Source organism: Sparus aurata, chromosome 13, assembly GCF_900880675.1.
Source record: "Sparus aurata chromosome 13, fSpaAur1.1, whole genome shotgun sequence".
NCBI classification, from domain to species: domain Eukaryota; kingdom Metazoa; phylum Chordata; class Actinopteri; order Spariformes; family Sparidae; genus Sparus; species Sparus aurata.
Genome location: NC_044199.1, coordinates 14,629,818 through 14,652,716, shown reverse-complemented (window position 1 = coordinate 14,652,716; position 22,899 = coordinate 14,629,818). Strand labels below are relative to the sequence as shown.

Sequence of the window (22,899 nt, the reverse complement as noted above, 5' to 3'; positions counted from 1 at the left end):
CCTTCTGACAACAGCTTGTTTGTTCAATTATAGAAATGCCTCAACTCAACATATTTGACTTTGTACTATTATTTTATTAGTGTTGTTGACGTTAATCATTCCTTTTCAAAATCTACATAGAGCACCTTTAAATTCAGCAAGTCTGTGGAGATAATGCTACCTTCACTTGTATTGGAAGTGTAAACGTTCTCAGCAAAACTACCTGTCAAAGCCTTCGATACAGTTCAATCTATAACATGCTATCTTAAATGTTATGACTTCATGATATGTGTAGCCTAAATGTCACTGATGTCACGTTTCTGTTTTAACCCTCAATTGTTGTCACATATTCATAAATGTTTTCATATTCATTTACTGCTGTTGTGATGAACATTTTCTACGGAAGCGAGGGGACCTTATTAAAATTCTACCTTTCAGGTTTACATTATTATTTGAATTAAGTTCCCCGTGGGCTTCCACAACTTTTGAAAGGTTTTGATTACGTGAATTACTTGAAGGCAACATGCGAACCTCAATTTTGTGGTTCTCGTTGTCTCCAGCAGGCGGCGGTAGATCACTGAACAGAGAGAGCGCTCCAGGCCCCGGGGCTCAAAAAGAAAGTGGGAGGTGATGTGAACCAAACATTTACACACGCCAGGGCTCCTCATATTTCATCCAGAGGAGCGCATGGATCCGGGCTTTAGGCACACTGCCCGCCGCTGTCCTGGATGCTGCACAGATTGAGACCGGAGGCTGCCGCATCCCTCAGTTTGAACGTATCTCAGATCACACTGATTGCTGCGAGTGTGACAGTTTGAATTAAGCCGACAGAGATAGCGCACAGGAGCGGTTGTTTCGCGTAACATACAGTGCCGGTGTACGACAGTACGGGGGAGATGGAGCGGTGGAAAGGCAGAGTGGCCCTGGTGACCGGAGCCTCAGTGGGGATTGGAGCGGCTGTAGCCCGGGCACTGGTCCAGCAAGGCATGAGGGTTGTCGGCTGTGCCAGGAATGTCGACAAAATAGAGGTGGGCAGTTTAATTTATTATAGCATGACAGCTGTGGGAGAAGGGGGTCCGACTCACAGCGGAGGCTAGCTCTGCCAGAGCAACAACAAACTAGCTAACTTACGTTAACTTGCTAGCTAACATTAGCTTTACAACTTCAGCTAGAAACCGTTAGCCTCAACGTTAATGCTGTGTGGGACACTGTTAAATGAAGGTTACGCGGCTTTGTTGGTTGAAATGAACAAGTCTGGCAGGATTTTACACCAGGTAACCAATTAGATTAAAGAAGAGGCACCTCGATAATCTTAGTAGTATCAGGATCACACAATTTACTAATATTAAACCACAGTCAAGGAACAGTGGCTTTAAAAAATGTGTTGGTTAACCAAAGCTAAATCTCGACTAGCTATTGCCACCAATGCCCCATATGAACAACGCGGGGACATTGTAACACCTGGTATTCAACTCCACACTGTCAAAGTATCTGATGACACACAGTACCACCCACCAGATGACGCAAACACGATGCACCTAAAACCAGCACCTCTCTGCCACCACACACACCCCTAATCTGTAATAATCTCTATTATTAATCCCTATTATTAATCCTTGCTGGAAAACTCACTTCCTTTTGGCTGACCTTCTCTGCTGAGGTCAGAGGTCAGCAGCAGCAGATCACCATTAACAGAGCTGGCAGGGGTTCAGCGTGCCCTGCCAAGTGACACCTTCAGCATGGGATATCCCCGCTAACAACTGATTATTGTGTGGGACAATTTCTCGTGGGTCACCCTGTCATCCTTCTTCTGCTGCTGGTGTTACAGTGATAAACACTCTGCTCAGGTAGAGTCAAGTTACCTTACCCCAGTTTGCAAAGGGGTGTGTGTGGATGCTCGTGGTTCTCTCAAGAGCGTCAGGGCGTCTTGTCCCTTGTGGGGACGCTTTGAATCAAGTGTTGCCTCGTGTGTGTAAGAATGTATTCGCCGTATCACATGTCAGGCTCTTTTATTGTCTGTCAAACAGGTTCACCAAAAGCGGATCCTGATGAAAAGAATGACCTCCATTGCTACCTTTTTGCATAACCTCGAATGTATTTTATATAAGCGATTTAAAGACATTCTTATCAACGCTTGAGTTCAATTCTCCCTCCCATACTTGATACAGCATTATTAACTTTGCTGCGATTTTGGGACATTACGTGATTCGATACACTTCTCATGTTTTTTTTTTAGGTCAGTGCTCAATTGGCTGTGTCACAGTGCCTGAATCACACCCACCATGAGAATATAAGACAAGTCCAATCATTATTTAAGTCCTGCGCCCATCCTGACTGTGAAAGTAATTGGTGTCAGTGGTGATTACGCTCGACCTGCATGTGAATTTGTCCTCCACTTATTAGACTAGCGAATTTGTGGCTGTAATTAAAACAATTAATTAATAAATTAATTAATTGTCAAGGTGAAGTGCAGTGGTTGCAGCTCTGCTTCTGTGACACACTGTCTGACGCACAGAGACTTCGGTGGAGTATTGGCTGTGAGGCGGACCATGGGGCAGGTGCCAGCGGCCCCTCCCCGCTAGCTTTTGTCTAACCATAAGCCATAAGGCACTGCACCTTGCTTATCTCGTCAGCCAATAATTAAGCCTCGCTCTGTCTCCTTACCAAGCATTTGTCCTAGCTTCCAGTGCTGTTCTGCAGAAGGCCTAGTACACCCACATGCCGCCACCTTTTGACAGTAATGTTTGTTTTTTTTCCTTTTAAGCAGAGGACTTGTGGTTGAAAATGCCTTCAGGTTGTCAACAACAGTGAATATTTAGGTTTTGTACTTGTATTCACACAGCCAGGCTGAACAATTAATCAGAATTCTGTCGAAACTACAATAGGACCTACTGCAATTTTCAAATCGCAAAAGACTATGTAAACTATGACTGTAAACTATTTTAGATTACATGTTGTCGTGCTGCAGAGAAGTCTTTACCTACATATCGTATTCTACAGGCACAGCGAAACATCTCCATTGGGTACAGAATACCAAGCCTCACAAAAATGTAAGGTTAATGTAACAATTTGTAGCAATGTGCATGCATCATTTTATTGGCAATATATGAATGGATTGTAACTTGTTTAAGTTGTTGCCTGGGGTTATATTTCCCATGCCAGTCAAAAGGATGTGACTATACACGACTATACACGATCTCAGTGCCTCACCCTGACCTGCTAACTGAGAGCAGCAGCAGCTAACAGTAGTTTAGAAATGGAGTCCGCTGACATGAACTACCAGCCGGCTTCCAGCACAAGCAAAGCCCAGAAGTTCCACAGAGCCCCTTTAATAGATTTATTCACATGCTTTTAGACCACAGTCCATTATAGCTAATCTAATAAGTATGAAGTTTATTAAATCAATATGTATCCTTTCACCAAATTGGGAGAGTGGTTTGCTGAAGACTTGATAAAAAGGGTCATCAGTGCAGTACGGTGGTTACATCAGAGTTCATATCCAGCAGTATCCAAGTATGAAGATGTTTAGAAAAGACACGATTATAAAGCGTTGCGTTTAACTATTATTTCATTATCGATTAAATCAGCCAATTATTTACATGATGCGTCGATTAATTATGTCGTGTTGAAAACATTTCTCAAAAAGAAATGCTCATTACACTTTTCAGGTCGAAATGACGTCTTTTATGAGCTTCTTTTGTCCAACTAGGATCCAAAACCCAAAGACTCTTCATTTGCTTACATAAATGACAAAGAAAAGCAGTAAATTCTTCCATCAAAGAAGCTGATGTGCAGATGTTTGCTTGAACAATGACTGAAATGAACAATACATTTTCAAAAGTTTGAAAGTAGTTTGCTTTTGATCAAATAATTGATTTGTCAACTGATGCTGCAGCTACAGGGTTTGTAAGTTCCTCATCTCGCCTTGACCTTTTCCCACCAAGCGGCCTTACAGTGCACCAGACAGTACGGTGTCTGTAACATCCGTTTCTGCTGCTGCACCGCTCAGTGCTTGGCTGTAACATATTTTGGCTAAGCTTAGTATTTGAGCAACATCAATTTGAGGAACTCCGCTGGCGACGGTGTTAAGAAAGCATTACATGCATCACAAGCGGTCCTTTTCTTTCTAGTGATTTAAACAAAAGACAATTCTTCCATATTTCAGTCAGGTCTTGTTTTTGACATGCGGGCATTTTCCCTACCTTAGCTACACACATACACCCATGCCCATACACGCATACAGTGAGTGTAAATTGCGCAATAGATAGCCTCCCTCCATTCATACTCTGGTCACATGGCCCCTCCTGTCAATAGTTAACTGCACCAGCTTGTTTCAGCCCCTGTCTGTAACTTGTGCAAGACTAAAACAAGGTCACAAAATTTCAAACCTTTATGGTACTTTTACTTAACACAGATGTCAGTCAGCATTAAAGAGCTGGCTACATCGCAGCCGGAGCAGTCTCAATTCTTCTTCATAATGGATTATGAAACTTGCATTAAAATAAAGCTTTGATTCGACTTACTAAATTTTTGTCCTTACTAGAGATGCATATCAGGTTGTTTAGAGCGACAGGTTTCCATCTCTCCCATCTATAACAGATTTCATCACTTGTACACGACCTTAGAGAGCGGTTTGTGTGAGTTGGAGGACAAAGCCGTTATTGTACTCTCCCTGCTACGTTAACTGGGTTCTTGCTGTAGTTGGGCCAGAACTGGCATGCTGCTAGTGGGGGATGCAAGTGTCCATCACTAAGCAATTGTTCTTGACTTCCCTTTGGTGTTTATTTCTTTACTCTGGAATATGAAGCTTTAATGGTCAGTATTTTCCAACAGCAATATTCCCACTCGTAGTAGACCAGTTGAAAGCGTTAATGGGAGAAATGTATTGAAATGATATAGGTATCTGTTTTTCTGTGTACTCAACACATGGTGAAAGCAGAGTGAAGAGTTGTGGCTGCAGCATTGTTTTATTGTCTGTGAGACTATAGAGTAGTCAGTGGGGGAGCAGCGAGCTGAAAGGAGACGTGTGGTCACCATGGGCTCTGTACAGGAATGGAGAAGACGGGGCCGCGTCCAAGTAGCAGCGACGCAGCTTCTCATTAACTTTTGTGAAACCCCTCCAAGACCAGTGGAAGAAGCTTTTATTTTGCTGGAAGAAAAATGTCTTCCTAGTGCAAATAACGTATTCTTAGAGGTGACAAAAACTTTTAAAAGTGGCTTCTGTGCAACGGACGGTGCCGTCCTAAAGCGTGCCATGAAGAGCCATATGTACAAGCATTTTCATTACAACCAAATGCTGCAGAATATCGGTGGTGAGGTCACTATCAGACAAAGGATGAATCTCAGGAAATAAAAAAGGAAAAAATGATACCCATGTTTGTGTGAGTGCTGCCATATTTGAAGAATTAAAAAGAATAAATTCACCCAAAGATTGAAATTAAGTCATTGTCTACTCACCCTCATGCTGATGAAAAGTCAGGGGAGGTTTTTTGTAGTCCATAAAACAGATTGGGAGCGTCATAGTAGAACAACATTGCAGCATTTCTCCTAAACAATTGAAGTAAATAGGGACTTGTTTTAAAATGTTTAAAAAGCAACTTAATAAAAATAAAAATCTGCTCTGTGCAGCTCACCCAAGATCCCAAATTGATTTGAAAAGACATTGCTTATACCCTCCAGCTTATGTACCACTTCAGATGGGGTGCCTGCTAATGCTTTTAGCTTAGAAGCTACAGTAACGATTTTGGCTTTAAAAATAGTTTTCAAATCAATTTAGGATGTCAGGATCCAGAGTCTGTAGACGAGTCTGTATGGAACCATTTTATGTTTTTCTTTTTTCATTTTTTTTTACATTTTGAAACAAGTCCCCATCTACTTAAGCTGTTTATGAGAATGCTGTCCTGCTGTGAAGCTCAATAAATGTTTTGGGAAATACAAAACATCACCAGACTTTTCATCGGCATGAGGATGAGTAGATAAAAACAGTTGGTTTTTTTTCTTCAATTCTTTGGCTGAACTGTTCCCTTAAGTCTGAGCTCACATTTTTTTTTTAGTTCTCTAAAGCACTTATTTGGGTATATCTGTTTACCTACCACAATGTGATGCTGTAGCAAAAAACACAGTCATGGGAGTATGACCTCCAGCTGCTGATCAACACAATAATCCCTTATTTAAAATACATTACATAGTATTACATTACATTTGCATAAAACGGAATTAATTGATCTTATTTTCACTAGTATAACTTGTAATGTAGAAAACCTTTTCCATCTGAATCTCCTAGAACCCTGTTGCCAATATGGATGTAATTAAGTGCATGCCTACACCTTGAAATTATAAGAGAGCCATAAAAAGCATATTATGTTTTTGCATTATCTGAAGGTCAGGAGTAGAGGAGATTACTGTCAGTGCTGTTGTGTAGTGGGGAGGAAAGGCATAGGTTGAAATGGACTGGGGTCTGTCATATAATCAATCAAATTCAATGGTCGCCTATGCATTGAATGATTCCTGGAAAGTGTAGTTTGTGTCCAATGTATGCGGGCCGATAAGAAACATCGTAACCTAATTCTTAACAGCTCGTGTCAAAAAAATCCTCACCCACAAGGATGGGGCCGCAATCTCAGCTATGGCCCTTCACTGGTCAACAGTTTTATGTCTAAAATCTATATATTTTCTCTGAAAGATTCAAATGTGCTTTTTAGGGAAGAAATCTATCATTGCTGCCAGTATTCACATTTGTTTTCACTAAGGCTAAATGCAGAAAGTACATCTACTCCGTGACAATAAATAAACCTAGTTGTATTTTTGAAGTCCATTAAAACTTTGATAAGGTGAAGCTGACATTTGCTGGGTGCTTTGAGGGTGCCCACAAAAGAGGCATCTGTCACAACACAAAGCTTCAGCTGCTGCAGTTTTAGATCAGATAATTTCGAAAACATAATTTGAGGGTTTTAGTGCTAAACAGATTTGAGGTTGGCATACAGAGAGCCTGTGTTTGCAAGAGATTGGGAAGAGATTCTGCATTTAAAAACATCCAAAGAAGATAATCTATGTCTTTGTTATTGTGCTCGGCAATAGAGAAAAACAGTCTGGGTTAAGAAAACTCAATCAGACGCATAATTACGGACGACTGTTTGTTTTTAATCATAAATGCTTAGGGTGTTTTGAGATTTAGACATTTGAGTTTTGCTTGCATTCAGTTTCTGGCCTTTGTCTGTCTTAAGACTTTGTCAACATGCTTTTCACAAGTAGGCTTGTATCAAACAGGCTCCTGAGTGGCTGCCTGTTCGTGCAGCTCTGCACAAAGCGGTAGTCTAAATTAGCCTAAGCATCTTTTATTTGAGTGAGCACATTCTAAATCCAAACTCAAAGCCCTTGGCAGGTGAGCCACTAGGTTAATTTAAGACCTTGGCTGACCAACTTCGATTTGGTGCCCATTCTGAAGGAGCTAAAAGGCGCTCAGTCATGCTTCAGAAGCTTAGGTGACACTATAAAAGTCAATCAACGTCTTCTCTGTCTGCAAATCTAAAACTGTTGTATACTCACAACCACCTCCTGTAGGTTGTGTCTGGACAGCCCGACCTGCTTTATAGTGAATAAAATCACTTCAGAAAGGATTTGAAGTGGGTCAGGTCAGACAGCTTGACTCTTTGTCTCACACTCTCGGCTTCGCTTTGTGCTTCTTTCATTTAATCTGTGTCCTGATTCTTCTGAATATCTTTTTCTGCTCTTCTCCCTCATGTTCTATAATTTTAGTTGTTTGTTTGATGGGCTAAACTGTTGCATAGATGGTTGCTGAAACATTTCCTAAACCCACTTTGATACTGCAAAACTCATTTCCTTTTGCACATTCAATACAGTATCTATGAATCCTCCAATCATTATTTGTTTTAGCATTGTGCTTTTTGCTGTATCCCTTGTCATCGGCTATGAGTCTAATCAAAGCACTGCTGTCTTCACCTGCACAGTTGTTATTTGATTCCCCGTGTCAATTTTCTCCTGAGCTCATCAAGTTACCTCACAGCTTCTTCAGCTCACAGGCTTTTGTCTTACCCATGCAGAAAGCTTTTCCACTGACTGTACGTTTTCCACTCGACCCGTGAGCTGACAAAGTCTTCTACCTAACTAATAATCCATCATGTTCTGCCCCAAAAGACATTCTCACCAACACAGCTAATAACAGCATTTTATCATGTATGAATCCTCTTAAAGTAGCAGTTCAGATTGTTTTGAGGGTACAAGTGACATATGGGTTTGCAGATACACATTTATGAAATACGGCGAGTTGGTGCTGATAAGAAGTCGGTCTGGTTTTTATTTTCTGTGTAATGATCCCAGGAGTACAACATTACCAACCTCAGTACATTTTATGCTTGAAATTAGCTTTAAAATTTACCTCCATCTATTCCAAAATATGCACATGGTGAACAAGGAAACTTTGGTGGGATATGTCTGCCAAATTGGAACAGTATAACATTGCCATGAACAAAGATATTGTTGATGTGGGGGCCCCTACTATAGCTACTATACCTCCAAAGGTACTAAAACTTAGGCAGCCCTCAATCGGGATTAATCAATAGCCAAGCCCATTAGGGCACCACACCTGTACTCATAGTTACATCCACTCACTCCTATTTTCTGTAACAAGATTTTAACCCCCAAACAGAAATCCGTCCACACTCTGCCATTAGATAGTGCCATTGCCAGGAGGTTGTTTATTCGGATTACACTTGTACTTTGGTGGGTGGTTCATGTCAAGTGGCCTTCACATGAATCTCAGGAGCCAAGGTTTCCCAGGAGAACGTTGCATTGAATAGATGACTGTCAGCCATTGACGATCGACGATGGCCCAGCTCTTGTAGAAACGGCCTGTATGGTACAGTGATCAGCCACAACATTAAAAGAACAAACAGGTGAAGTGATAACATTGATCATCGTGTTACCATACAATGTCCTGCTTGGAATCCTGGGTCCTGGCAGTCATGGTGATGCCACCTAACGTATGTTCACCCCCTCCTGGCAACAGTACTCCCTAGTGGCTGTAGCTAACAATGTACCCTGCCACACCGCAAAAGCTGCTCAGGGATGGCCTAAAAAACATGACAAAAAGCCCAAGGCTTTGACGTGGCTTCCGAATACACCAGATCCAATCAAGCATCTGTAGGGTGTGCCTGAATGAGTACAATTCATGGAGACCCCTCCTTGCAACCCACAGGACTCAAAGGATTCGCCACCAATGCCCTAGACACCACAGGATACCTCCAGAGTTACTGTGTTCATGCCTCAACGGGTCAAAGCCAAGTCCAATCCAAAGTGGCCCCCTCAGCTCCCATGGATCAGGCTTGTTTCAGCATGTTCTATTGATACTCAGTCAGATTGGGATCCCTGAAATTTGGAGGCTAGGTCAAAGCTTTGAGCTCTTTGTTGTGTTTTTTTGATCTGTCAGGCACATTGTCCTGCTGGGGGGGTCACTGTCATCAGTAGCCCCATTCACACTGCCGTTGACAAGCGGGGATCCTGCCCCAAGTCTCTGCATCCTCCTCTGTGTGAAAGTTTCAGATGTGACGAGGGGTGAAATTTTCGCTCCAGGGCTGATCCGCCTCTGGAGGTAGTATCAGGGCCGTATTATTGGGGAACTGAACCAGTGTGAACAGATAAGCTGGCGACATGGAGCAGGGGCGTGTCGATCGCACAGTCTGATAACTGCACAGGTCCCTCACTCAACTTAATGAAGAGTAATTTCCCACAAAGCAACATTACATGGCCAAACAAAAGTAACATAGTAACTGTACCTGTCTTTGGCAACTTATATGAGGAAAAAAAATCCCACAGTTGTGTGGAGAAGTGTCCGTCTTCCTGTCTGTCCTCCCCACCGTCCTAGCGTCTACCAACGTCACATTTCTGCCTGAAAAACAGTGTCTGTCACCGGCAAATAACTTTAACTCACCGGGTGTTTGTGATGAAAATAAATCACTGCAACTGTCAGCCCTCCTGACCGAGACTTCAGTGAACTTTACCCTGGAAAACAGCCCCCCCCCCACGAGTGAGTCAGAAAGCTTCCAGTTTACTGATGGCGATTATGTAATTATGTAATTTTTATATTGAAAAATGTAACTTCATCACTCTCCAGGATCACTACACATTGCTAAACAATCCATATGATTATAAACTGTCCGTGGGTTTAGATTGACAGGGGGGACACCGAAAACACACCAACGTCATCATCATGACGTGTACCGTCACGCCTCTTTAGGAGCCGCAGTGCCGGCTTTCTGTGTGAATTACACAGCGGTTTGTCTTTAAGGCGGAGATGCTGCGCTCTGTGTGAATGACCATCGGCAAAGAATTGTTGAACCACAACTCCGGAGATAATGCAGTGTCGCTGTGTAAAAAGGGCTAGAGAATGCCGTTGCCATGAGTGGGTGTCATTGGTCTGTGTGTTTGGGTGAGGGGTGTTTGTCAAGAGGCTTCCACATGAATGCTAGGACCCAAGGTCTCCCAGCACAACATTGCATTGTAATGAGATGATAAGTATTATTTACCTCAACTGTCAGTTCTTTTAATGTTGTGACTGAGACATGGATAAAGAACAGCCCTACTAAAATCCAAGAGATATACTGTACCCACTGCTTTGTCCTAATCTCACTAGAGGAGATTCGATTATCGTTTTACTACTATACTGTAATACAACTCATGTTACTACATATTAATGAAAATTCAGTTACATTTCTTAATGCCATGTAAATTATTTAACGCTCTTATGTCAGGAATGTTTTAAATGCCTTAATATGCAATCACCAGGGTCTCTTACAGTGAACAGTCTGATTGGTCTAGACAGCTCAGTGACCCCTATGAGCCATTCTCCCTGCACCACCACTGTGCTGTCCTCTCTGTGCTTATCATTTTTCAAGGTGTAAGGTTTACTGGCATTGACATTCCCTCCCCGGGCCTCCTGCTATGATAGGTGGGGCGCTTCCTGTCCTGTCCTGTCCTGTCGAAGACTTGCTGGCAAGCTCTTCATCGGCTGCACAGCCTGAGAGATTGTGTGTGTGATTTGTATATGCAATAGAGGAAGACATAATTTAAACGCTAAGTGCAACTGCGGGAGCATGCCAGTACTTGTAATTGAATGTACATTTGCAGCAGAGAGCGAAAGAAAGCACTTTGTGGTGAAAGGGTTTTTATGAAACTACATCACAAACGCAGACAACCAGTTCACCAAGTTCAGTTATTCCAAAAATGGGGAGGGGGGGGGAATGCAAATTGGATTGTTTTCGCTTCAACAATGGCCAAATTGGATTTACTGCTGGGTGTTTGTTTGCTATTGGAAACATTTTATGGCTACTCTAAGCTCACATGCTGAATAGACAGAGCTAAATTTGGCCCAGTTTGAAAGGTTTTCATTTTAGGCGTGTCAGATCAACAGTGTCTCCATGAGACTCTTCTGTGTCTGTTTCTGTTGTCTGTTCTGAGTTCCAGTTATTATAAACTTAGCATGCATAATGATGTGGCTCAGCATCAGGGTCGCCCTCGGGCCTCTGGTGAGAGCAAAGTTGCCATACCGATGGTCAGCATCAGGTGCAGGAATAACCCGTCACATGAGGTGGAGGAGCCACGTGATGCACTCTGCTTTTCTAGAAAGAAGCTTCACCCCTGAGCATGTTTCAACTACAAACAAGAGAACTTGAGAGCCATTTTGTATCATATGATGCCCATGTGAATACGTGACTAAAGGCTTCTCTCTCTGTAATAAATCTGGTATTGAAGCATTGCTGACATGAATACCATCCTCAAACTGTTTTCTGTCTTATTTACAATAAAAATCTGCAGCTGCCTTTTCCTTTTTTATCACTTTGTTTGGGAAAATGCCACCACACTGGTTGCACCAGTTTGTTACACAACACCTGGCTGCCTGCTCCGTCTTTAGTCTATCACGGTTATAAAAGCCTTTTTCAAACCAAACACCAGCTGTCTCGCACTTGTAATCACTGAAAATGTTTTTTAATTGACTCATCAACAGGCATCATGTTTAGATTAAAAGTGATTTACTCCCTGGGCTAACATTCAAAGTGCTGCTAGGTATTGCCCCATGGTTATTCTTTGATTAAAACTCCTGAGAAAAACCTTATTTTATGTTTTATTATCTCCTCGTCTTGATGAGACTATCCTGGAGGAAGTGCTGTAAAACCACCCTGTTCAACCTTTAGCCCTTTTGGTTGCAGTCTTTCAGTGTGTGCAGAAGAGCTAATCGCACAACCGTCCCTTCTACCCTGCTTCAAGCCCTGTTATACAGCCTACTGTCACCTTTGACCCCAGACACTCGGTGTGATTGTGCTCAGGCTCAACTTGAAAGAGTCTAATATTCTGTGAAATAAAAATAGTTTAGTTGGATAATGAGTGATTGAGCTTAGCACTCTCAACCGGATGGGTTCCACTGAGACCTTCCTGTTAGTTTGTTTTCAGAAAGGACATTAAAGAAGAATTGCGCACCAAGTTATTTTCTTCTTTTCTTGTTCCTCGTATCTCTGAACACAGTTTTGGCTCTCTGTTTCATGGCTTCAGGAGGAAGTGTTGCTTACATTTCAGTCATTACACTTTTGAGGATTATAGCACTAAATTAGTCTTATAGTATTTCTATTCATCTGTCAGGTGGATTTTCCCTGAAGCTGTGCATGACTGACCTAGCCTGTGCTGCTATCTCTTGCCTTCCTAAAGAGGAGAACATGCTGAGATCTGAGTGCATTTTGATCCACTTTAATGCAGTTTGCTTCAGGTTTTGTTTTCTCACTCTCCTTCTGGTTCACCTCCTGGCTGCCAAGCCTCCCTCCCTCTCCTCCTCCCTCCTTCTGCACACTTTTTGTGATCACTGGACAACAGCCTCAGTAATGAGGATGAAAATGCAGTATGACAGGCAAAATTGTTCTGTGTGTCACAGGTATTTAAGAGATTGGACAGAGAGGATTAAGAGGGAAAGAGTTGGTAGCTGCGTTTACATCTTTTGATATCTACCAGTCTTTTCATAGAGACATGGTGGGCTATAACACAATCCTTCTTTTGTCTGGGTGACCTGAGACAAATCTAATTTCTCAGCTCTTTCTGCTCATAGCTGCTACCTTGTCCTATTGATCTGGCTCACCACTTAAAGCTTGTCTGCCTTTAGCACTTTGGCATCCCTTTTATTTTTATCCCTTTCCTGTTCTCTAGCGAGTTGTTTTTTTGCTGGTCCATTTACACCAGTTCCACGTGAACGGGTGAATGATTGATGAACATGGCGAGGGACAATGGTGTCCCTCCATTGTAGACCTTATATAACAGCCCCCTGCAGGGGTTACAGGCCATGAATGTGCCTATGTAGTCATGTTCACATGTGTCGTAGAGTGCTGCGTGGGTGTATGTACGCCCTCTGTCTACACAGTACATGTAAAGGCTTTATGGCCTGTGGTGACATTATTTGTCTATTGAATTTTAAGATTTTTTATCTTTCAGTATTGCTCTTATCAAGACTGTGTAGGTAATGGCAAACACTGATTTTATTTGAATTACAGAGCTCTGAATGTGTGTGCACTCTTCCATAACCGCACAAGAACATTTACTATATGAAAGGTAGTGATACTACAGACGATATGAAAATAGGTTATTCATGTAAAACATTTTTGATTTTGTAAATATTGTCCAGAGTAAAACAAACGGTGCAGAAACTTAATTAGAACATCAAGTTGTTCAGAAGAGAGGAGGAAAATAATATAACCATTGTCCATTTAAAGGAGACATATGCTCAGGTTCATAATTTTATTTAAGGTTACCAACATGCTTTAGTGCTGAAAAAAAGAAAAAAAACATCAGTTTTCTCATACTGTCCAGTGCTGCAGAACTGTTTTTTCCCTCCATCTAATACGCCCTGTTTTGGCTCCTGTCCCTTTGAGGTCCCCCCCCCCTCCCGAAAACCCAGTCTGCTCTGATTGGTCAGCTCACACACGCCTGGCTGCTAACAAAAACAGAGCAGCTGTGCTAACTCAATTCTTACATGCCAAACTTGCTGACATAACATAGACATAAGTTATAAAAAATATCTGACATGGTGATGTAGTGTGATATCACAAAGTCACAGAAGTGAAGACGGAACTGCTGACGAGTCATTTCAGGAGCAGTATTTTCTGTGGGAGAGAGGAGCTTCTGTTGGTAGCTTTCAAGATCTTTTGCATGCCCAAGAACATATAGAACACTAAAGGAAGGGACGGAAATGTAAAAGCATAATGGGTCTCCTTTTTAAATGTTGGTTCACTGGATTCAGAAGCTGCATTTGATTAACTTCACTACACCTTGCCCCCCAAGGCTCATTAAGCAGCACAGCTGTGTGAGAGTCATCGAGATACAGTCAGTGGTTTACTCTCATTTTTCATCAGTCTCTTCGAAGGTGTATTGCCAAACATGCTTAAACCTGCAGATACCCGGTTTCAGTTTGGACTGGGATGAATGAATCATGTGAACAGTGCATTTGCCAACTATGTTGCTGCAACATTGTCTGTATAGGCCTGGTTGCTTATGTGTGGGACAGTGCGCTGTGCTGCCTTTGCTGTAGGTGTGGCCAGTATGAGGGCTGGTACTGACCATGGCAGGACAGCTGGTGCCAGGACTCACCCACACACGCAAACACACACACACATCGAGATTCACAGCCTGTGACTTCCTGTTGTTGGACCATGATCACAGCCTTTTTGCTCTGCTGCTCCCACTTAAACCTCAATAACTCAACTAACTCTCCCCCTCTAACAAAAGATGTTAACCTCCTTTCTATATAAATAAGGGCCTCTCCACCAATCTGTCAGCTGGTTCCTTCCTGCCTCAGACCCTGTATCTCCAGGGATTCAGGCGAGTGTGATGTAAAGAACTGCTTTAAATTCACATTTGACGCGATGGATGATAGGCAGCGGTCCGTAAGCACAGGCAAGAGTTTTACAGACCAGACAGGTTTTCAGTGTTTTAGCATTTTGACAGCTTTATTTCGGTAATGCCTTCTCTCTGGATAATCCCAGTTAAAGAGCTTAGAGGAAGAGCAGGGAAATCTGCACACTCCAAGTGTGAGATAGGGTGCATTCACTCTATTACACGTTTTGTTAGAAAAAAACAAAATGATCCCTCAATCCAATTTCATCCTGATTATAAAAAGCAGGCTTCACAAGTATACTTGGTTTCCTTTTCCTTAAGGAGCGGATCCAGTGTCTGCCAGGATCAGCAGATATACTGTAGTGCTTATGTCCAGGTGTCAGGCATTGAACAGAAAATCTCACAACATGGTCAAATTGATCCACACCACTACATGTAGTGATTACCAACTTTCTGCTGCTGCTTTCTTCATTTATTTTCTAGTTGTAGACGTCCTATGAATCTTCAGATCGTCCTGCCTCTGCTCTGAGTTTAGTTGCATCAAAAGTGCTCCACATTGTGAGCTCTGAATATGTTTTCAACGTGCTCTGCTCTGCCTGTCAACAAAGATTCACTGCTCAACAACCATGTTTAGAGGGACTTTCTTTTAAAAAACTGAGTTTGATTATCTTTATTGTGTTGTGGGCCTTGAAGAAATGGTTATAAAGTTGTTGGTTCGATTATCTGTGTGCCTTTCCAAGACTGAGACAACCAATCCAACCGTCTTACACACTCTTGCCGGGGTAGACATTATGCTATGCCAAATGTTACCTGTTACTAATTGTGACTTACCACATTACTCACAATGATTTTGGGGTGAACGTGGGGGAAGACTGTCACCATCCAATGTGTTTCTAGGGTGTGGCCTACAAAACGGATCAGTGCCTGTGTCTCTGTATGGTTGTTGATCTTTAAGAGGGCCTGAGGGTCAAGTCGGCATTAGGTTGCAAAGAGCCAGGGTGTGCAGTACTTTTTTTTTGTTTCTACTTTTTCCTGCTTTCTATTTCTACTTATCAGCACCTCACCCCAGCCCTTGATGTGCATTATTTTTTCTTGCACACCCACAACATGTCACGTGGCTGCCTTAAAGGTTTGTAACTCTGCCAGTGCTTTTATGGATTTGTTATTGCATGGTTGGACAACAGTAAATAAATCTGGATATAAACCCTTGCAGTTTCCTTTTGTTTGACTGCTGCCAAAACCAACATTTATCGTTGATTGTCTAGATCAGCTTTTCTTAACCAAGAGTACTTTTGCAGGTTCCAGGGGGTATGTGAAAACGTAACTAAAACACATATACTATAAGAAAAATAATAATTGTGATTTGACTAGAACGTTTTTTACACAGTTGGAGTGATGCTGACCTTGAGTAAATTTACAATAAATAGTAACCTGTCTGTCAGGGTCAGTCTAAGTACTTAATAGTTCAAGTTGAAGTAGTAAGCTAACCATAATAGGGCTGCACGATATTTTTTTTAACCCTGCGATATATATTGCGATATTAAATAATACAGGAATTTTCATCTGATGACCTGAATAGCACTTTATGTTATGCTGCACTGCTGCTGTCTTGTGGACAATTAACCTGCACTGATCTGACCTCTTTTTGTCGAACTGAGCTGTGTGGTACCGACATAAATGGTCAAACAAATTAGTTGTGTAACCTCTCGTTTCGGCAACAGATGCAAGCCACTGTAGACACAGAACACGTGTTTGGTCAATATCATCCTTCTTGTAGCTGAAATAATTCCAGATAACTGACGATGCTTTTCTTTTTGGCACCAAGTCTTCGTTTTTGGCGATTTTCTGTTGTTGTTGGTTATTTTTCAGTGTCGTTACCAGCGATTCACTCCATGTGCAGGGGAGTGGTCTGCTTCGGCACACTGATTAAGAACGAATTTGATTGGCGGATCGCTGTGCATGCAGAGTCTGCATGCACAGCGTATGTCAGGTACCCTTGAAATTAGATGAGTTCATTTGCCTCCTACATCACAGGCCCTGCGATGTGACTATTGTGCACATGTACATTGTGATGGCGATGCTCAAACTATATATCGTGCAGCCCTAAACCATAACGTAGCTGCCTTTTGAAATGTCTGATTGCAACTTCCTGTTAACCTCTGAGAAAATATCCCAAACATTTACTCATTATCAATTATAAGGTTAGAAGTTCGATGTTTCCTTTCCTTTCCAAACATTTGATACTTTTGGCTGCTTATGCCGGCAGAGTGTTACACAGTGCTGTGCATCATCTCCGTCTACCACCAGCCCCGCCCTTACCACCCACGCCCCCTCCAGTCTGATAGGCACCCAGAGCGAGACATCAGGTGACTGGTGCAGCTGTGCCTTGCAGGAGGATCTGTGTCAATTTGCATCAGAGCCCACAGTGGTGGACAGCCAGCTGACCTGGTTGGAGTATAGCCTGCTCAGCTTGCAGCAGGCTCGGCTCAGCTGTATCCAGAAGCAAGCAGCATCCCGTCAGTGCAAAGCTTGCTCTCTCTCATAAAGGGTCATGATTTGGATTTAGTTAGAAAAGTGGAATTTCGACTTGAGAAGGTGACCTCTGGAGAGTGCTCAAACAGCTGATGCTGAAGTGCATTGCTGGCTTTAAAAAGTTGAATAATATCAATAATGTCTCAAAGATGCAGAATATTTTGTGTGTGTGTGTGTGTGTGTGTGTGTGTGTGTGTGCGTGTGTGCGTGTGTGCGTGTGTTAAACTGTACTAATTAGTAAGTCTATAACGGCTGTGTTTCCCCAGCTGTAATCAAAGCTTGCTGTGGTGATGGTTAATGTTGTTTGACTCCTGGCTCAGAGCGTTTATATCACAGAGGTTTTAGCTGAGATGCACCTCTCATTCCCTGGTGTCTACCTCTAAAGAAGAAACTCACTCTGCCTAAATGGCGGTATCTTTAGAGATAGGACACCCTGCTGAGCACACTATATGAAATGTGTGTGTAGTGTCAAAAATGTAAGAACTGTTGGGGTTGAGGAAAGCTGCTGTTTCAATTTCCCTCCTGAAGGTTTTGCTCTCAGATAATGAGGTTCAGTGTGGCAGTGTGGTTTTATGCTCCTGTCCCTTGGAGGCTCATGGAGTCAAAAGTGTGTTTGTTTCTGTTAATTTTCTGTAACAGGCACAAAATATCCTATATTTTTGTATAGAGTGGAGGTTTTTGAAGGGGAGAGCAAGTTGAGGCAAATTTTTTGGAAGATTTTAACATGCCTCTCTACTGTTCTGTCCCCCACTGTAGCTCTGACAATCCACCCCACACACACCTAGTGTGAAATTGGAAGCAGTGCTCGGTGCAACTATTTCGCTTGGGTATGGGTGCAGCTGCACATTTTTATTGGTTGCACCTAATATTTAGCATTAATTGCAACTTTCTAATATGACGTACTGTAGTGCTGCAGATCTGTCCTGGCCAACATGTCTTGCTCTCCAGATTTAAGAAAACATGTCTCTTTGGTACAGACCCCAGCAAATGTCACATCTTGATTTAAAAAGTTTTTTCAAATAAAATGAGACTCGTGTTAATAGTATAATTGTTTTCATCATTTCGTACAGCCATCATTTTTGTTGTTGTATTGTATTATTCGGTGCACATTATGTGCTGGTGCACCTAAATGAAAAAAGTTGTGCCCCCATTGCAACCAGCGTAAAATGTTGCTCCACAGCTCTGACAAGTGCTGAAAATTGCATGAAAAAAAAATGTAATTGTGTATGAAGTATGGACGAGTTGATGTGAGAAAGTGTTTTAGATGATAAAAGATACTGAAGTTTTGAATGGAGTTTCTATGTGAATGTTGTGTGAAGAGATCAAAGATGAGTAGGTCAGAGGGTAAGATAAGAGGTGAAGTTGTATGTTTTTTTTTGAAAGGTTTTAATGGGATTTGAAGTCGCAGAAATACGTTTCTAGCTGAAAGACTGATTCAGTAAGATTCAAAGTATGGGATTTCTGAGCAATCTGACCATTATTTTAATGTGGAAAGTTTCCCAGAGCCATTGATTATTTCTGAAGTATGAGAGGCATGAATGAAAAGGCACACTAATCCCAACTGAGCTGATTATTTGATGTCTGAATGATGATTCTACACTTGAAAAATGTGGAAAGAGTCAAGTTGCCAAAGAAAAAGCATCAGACAAATACTGAAGAATTTGCATGTAGAAAAAATACTATGAATGCTTCCAGCATTGACACTGATAGATATGCTTTTTACTATCAGGAAACAGACTGGAGTGGTTTTTGCTCAACTGGTGCTGTCAGGTTACCTCTGGCCCCAACTGATGTGCTGTTGGTTTTACGTTTTCATGTTACTACTACTGTGTCTGTGTCTGAGTGGGTCGGGTGTTTAACACAGGCTGCTATCTTAATTATGCTGCTGCTGCAGGTTAATCATTTATAGCTCTTGCCCAACTGTGTCTCAGTCAGGATAATCAATTTATAGCCACTTAAAAGCAACCTATTGCGTTTCAAATTGTGTGTTTGTTATCCACTGCCAAAGATGTTGTCTAAACAGTGTCTTAATTGTGTTTTTCAGAAACTGGCAGCTGAGTGTCAGAGTGCAGGCTACAGTGGCACATTGATCCCTTACAAGTGTGACCTGTCCAACGAAGAGGAGATCCTGTCCATGTTTTCAGCCATCAAGACGCTACACAAGGGCGTGGACGTGTGCATCAATAATGCTGGACTGGCCCACAATGAGCCTTTGCTCAGCGGAAAGACAGAGGGCTGGAGGAACATGATCGATGTGGGTGGATCACATATACACAGATATAAAACACACTCCAGGCAGCTAGAAATAAACTTAGGGCTTTCTGTATTTAGAATATGGATAGTTAGAATCGTCCGCTTAAGTCGTTTTGATTTTATGGTCGCTCTGCTCAAACAAGAAAGCAAAAGGAGGAAGTGTAATGTTTAACCAGTATGAGTGGAAGTCATCATCATTTATGATTTAAAGCAGAAATGTTTGGATACATAGGTCTCACACACACACACACACACACACACACACACACACACACACACACTACTCCCCCTCCCCTCACAGAGGCTGCTTCATTGGCTCTGAGGAGCAGCCCTGGCACAGCAGAGGCCCACTAATGAAAGCCAGCACTATTTCTCTTGTTGGGACATTCTGATTCATTGAGCTCTTGACCACTGAAGACCCCCTGCTCGAACGTCTCTGTCCCCAGACTCCTGCTGCATTCGTTACGTTCGCCCATCTGTTGTCATGGCAGCCCACGTGAATGTGTACAGCAGTGTATTTTTAGCCTGTGTTTAATCTGTACACTGACCTTGTTTGGTCACTTCCCCCTATCTTGCCACCACGTTGGATTTAACCTGCCGTCTATCAGTGTCACTACGGGAGCAGCTTATAGGGCCGCAAGCTGGATAGGAGCAGTGGGTTCAGATGGTCCCACACAGTGACCCAGTGAACATCAGTCAGCTGAACTGACAGTCTCATCAAATGTCGCAAAAAAGAAAAAAAAAAAATACCAGTTAAAAAAAACAGCAAAAAAAGTTCTGCATTGTATTCACCTACTAATGCTTTTTTCACATAGCATGAATTTAGCTTATTGTCTTCTTTGAATATAGTTCATTAATATAGACTGATGGTAACATCCACTAGCTGATATATAAATGGTTTAAGTTGCCGTCTTCTCCTCCCTTGCAGGTAAATGTCTTAGCCTTGTCTATCTGCACCCGGGAGGCGTACAAATCAATGAAGGAGAGGAATGTGGATGATGGCCACATCATCAATATTAACAGGTAAGGTCGAATCTAAGAACAAACGTATTGATTAGTTAAAAAATACCTCAGCCAGTTTGTTGAGGTGGTTTTAATCAGGAATGCTTTAAGTAAAGACAGTCGTGAGCTTCACCGGGCCAATGTTGGACCTGGAACAGCGTAAATATGTAATGGAATTTATATCTACATTTTTACTTATTTAATTGCCATTGATTTCGAAATATTAGACTTATCAAAATACTGTTGTTTAATTATGTAGATCTATTAAATGATTCTATTATTTGATTAACGACAAATTCAAATGTTTGGAAGCTGGGTATGTAATGCAATTGACTGGTTTCTTCCTCTAACAGTATGGGTGGGCACCGAGTGGTGCCAAGTGCTGATGAGCATTTCTACTGTGCCACTAAATATGCTGTGACTGCTTTGACTGAGGGGATACGGCAGGAGCTTCGAGAAGCAAACACCCACATCAGAGCCACAGTAGGTTTGCTGTCAGCATCAGTGACAGTGTGCTATAGAGTGCTGCAGGAATGAGCCCTAGAACAGATATATGTAAACTAACATGTACTTTTTCCTTCTGGTGACTGTATTTACACTTCACAAATCGTAAAAGCAGTGTTCGTCTGTTAAGATGATTTTGATACACTAAAAGTTCAAGTATCTTAAACATGTTTTTCCACAGTTTATATTATGCAGTAATCTAAAATCCAGTTGAGAAATCTGATATGCTTCATGTTAAGGGAACTGTCACATTGGTCGCTCTACATACAGTGTGCTCTTATTTTAAAATGAGTTTGGGAAGGCTTGTTTTGTCTGTGTATCTAAACAGGACATACTTCTAATACATTTTCCTCCAATGCAGTGTATATCTCCTGGAATAGTGGAGACTGAGTTTGCCTTCAGGCACCACAACAGCGATCCAGAGAAAGCAGCTGCAGTGTATGAGAGTATGAAAGTAAGAGCTCACTTTTAACTGAGAGTCAACAGTTGTGTTTCACTTATTGGTTGCATAAATAATACTTATTTTCTCCACTTTCCAGTGTTTGAAAGCAGAAGACATAGCCAGTGCAGTCACATTTGTCCTCAGTGCCCCTCCTCATGTCCAGGTACTTCTCTCTCCTTTTTTTTTTTTGTTTATCTCACCAGCTTTTTTTAAAAGCGTATCAGCGTGGAATACTGTTGGTTTCCGTATTGATAGTTTTTATTGTTTCATCAGATTGGAGATGTGCAGATGAGGCCAGTAGAGCAGGTGTCATAGCAGTGAAACGGGAAGCTGCAGGAGGAGCAGACAGACGGCAGCCTTGGTGACTCCTTAGCGACCTCTGCTGGGCAAGGGGGGAGGGGGGAGGGGTAAAAACAAATCAACTACAGCTGTGTTGGATCTACAGGGATGTGGTCAAAGAGGGCTGGAGCCTTAAGGAGGCTGTGTGAGGAAATGAAGGGCATGGACTTTGTAAACCACTGCGAAAAAATACTACTGAATGCAGCGACCTGGTATTTGTGAATTGTTGAGCCCAGTCCTCAATGAGCTGACTCCAAACTACAGTAGGAACAAATAAGAAAAGGAGGGAGTTGCTGCTGTGCTATGTGGTCATCTGCACGACCATCACTTCAGAGGGAAGAGTATGCCATTGATTGCACATGTTCTTTTTTTTTTGTTTTTGTTTTTGTAGGTCATACGACATATCTTTTTGAAAATTAAATGGAAAGAGTAATTGCTGTTTATAAGAATGACCTTTTTTGTTTTTGTTTTGTTTTTTTTATAAATATTTTAACTTTTGATCATAGTATTGATCTCATACTCACTAACCATAGACAATACTTAGACGAAGTATTGTGCTACGTACTACGTACTCACTGTAACTTAACCATCAACAGGTTGTCCATCACACCACCTTTACTCTTCATATGTTTTGACAAAGACATTCAGTTACCCGTGTTTGAATCGATCCATTTTCAACCCGTTGTCCGGATTCAGGAAGAAATGCAAAAGAACGATACTTTGTCTGTTAAGCACACAAGTTTCTACAATCCACCTTTTTGCCTGTGTAATTTCAGTTGTTCTGCACTTTGGATTCTTATATGAGGAGTTACGAGAAGGAAACACTGGCAACTTACGTAGGGGAAGAAACTAACTCCGTGCACATGTATACCCTAGAAATGTCTACCTTTCAGTGGAAATTTCTCCTTAAATGGTTAAATAAAAACGATTGCCTACAAGAAGGTTATGGTTTGTGGTGTGTTCAC

General features: G+C 41.9%; 1 protein-coding gene across 1 annotated transcript; it reads left to right on the top strand.

The window, feature by feature from the left end:
* The first annotated feature begins 568 nt into the window (after positions 1-568).
* Positions 569-22,875, top strand: dhrs11a (dehydrogenase/reductase 11a). Its single transcript, XM_030438615.1, has 7 exons — positions 569-1,007; positions 19,439-19,648; positions 20,576-20,670; positions 21,003-21,132; positions 21,515-21,607; positions 21,693-21,758; positions 21,869-22,875. Exons 1-7 carry the CDS (start codon positions 876-878, stop codon positions 21,908-21,910), a joined length of 768 nt encoding a protein of 255 aa, XP_030294475.1. The 5' UTR covers positions 569-875; the 3' UTR covers positions 21,911-22,875.
* Positions 22,876-22,899: the final 24 nt, after the last annotated feature.

What these genes read in the sequence shown, in the direction of transcription:
- dhrs11a (XM_030438615.1), top strand. Translation starts at nt 876, where the DNA reads ATGGAGCGGTGGAAAGGCAGAGTGGCCCTGGTGACCGGAGCCTCAGTG. An exon ending in CACATCATCAATATTAACAG is followed by an intron (nt 20,671 to 21,002) that starts GTAAGGTCGAAT and finishes TTCCTCTAACAG; the next exon opens with TATGGGTGGGCACCGAGTGG. An exon ending in ACACCCACATCAGAGCCACA is followed by an intron (nt 21,133 to 21,514) that starts GTAGGTTTGCTG and finishes CCTCCAATGCAG; the next exon opens with TGTATATCTCCTGGAATAGT.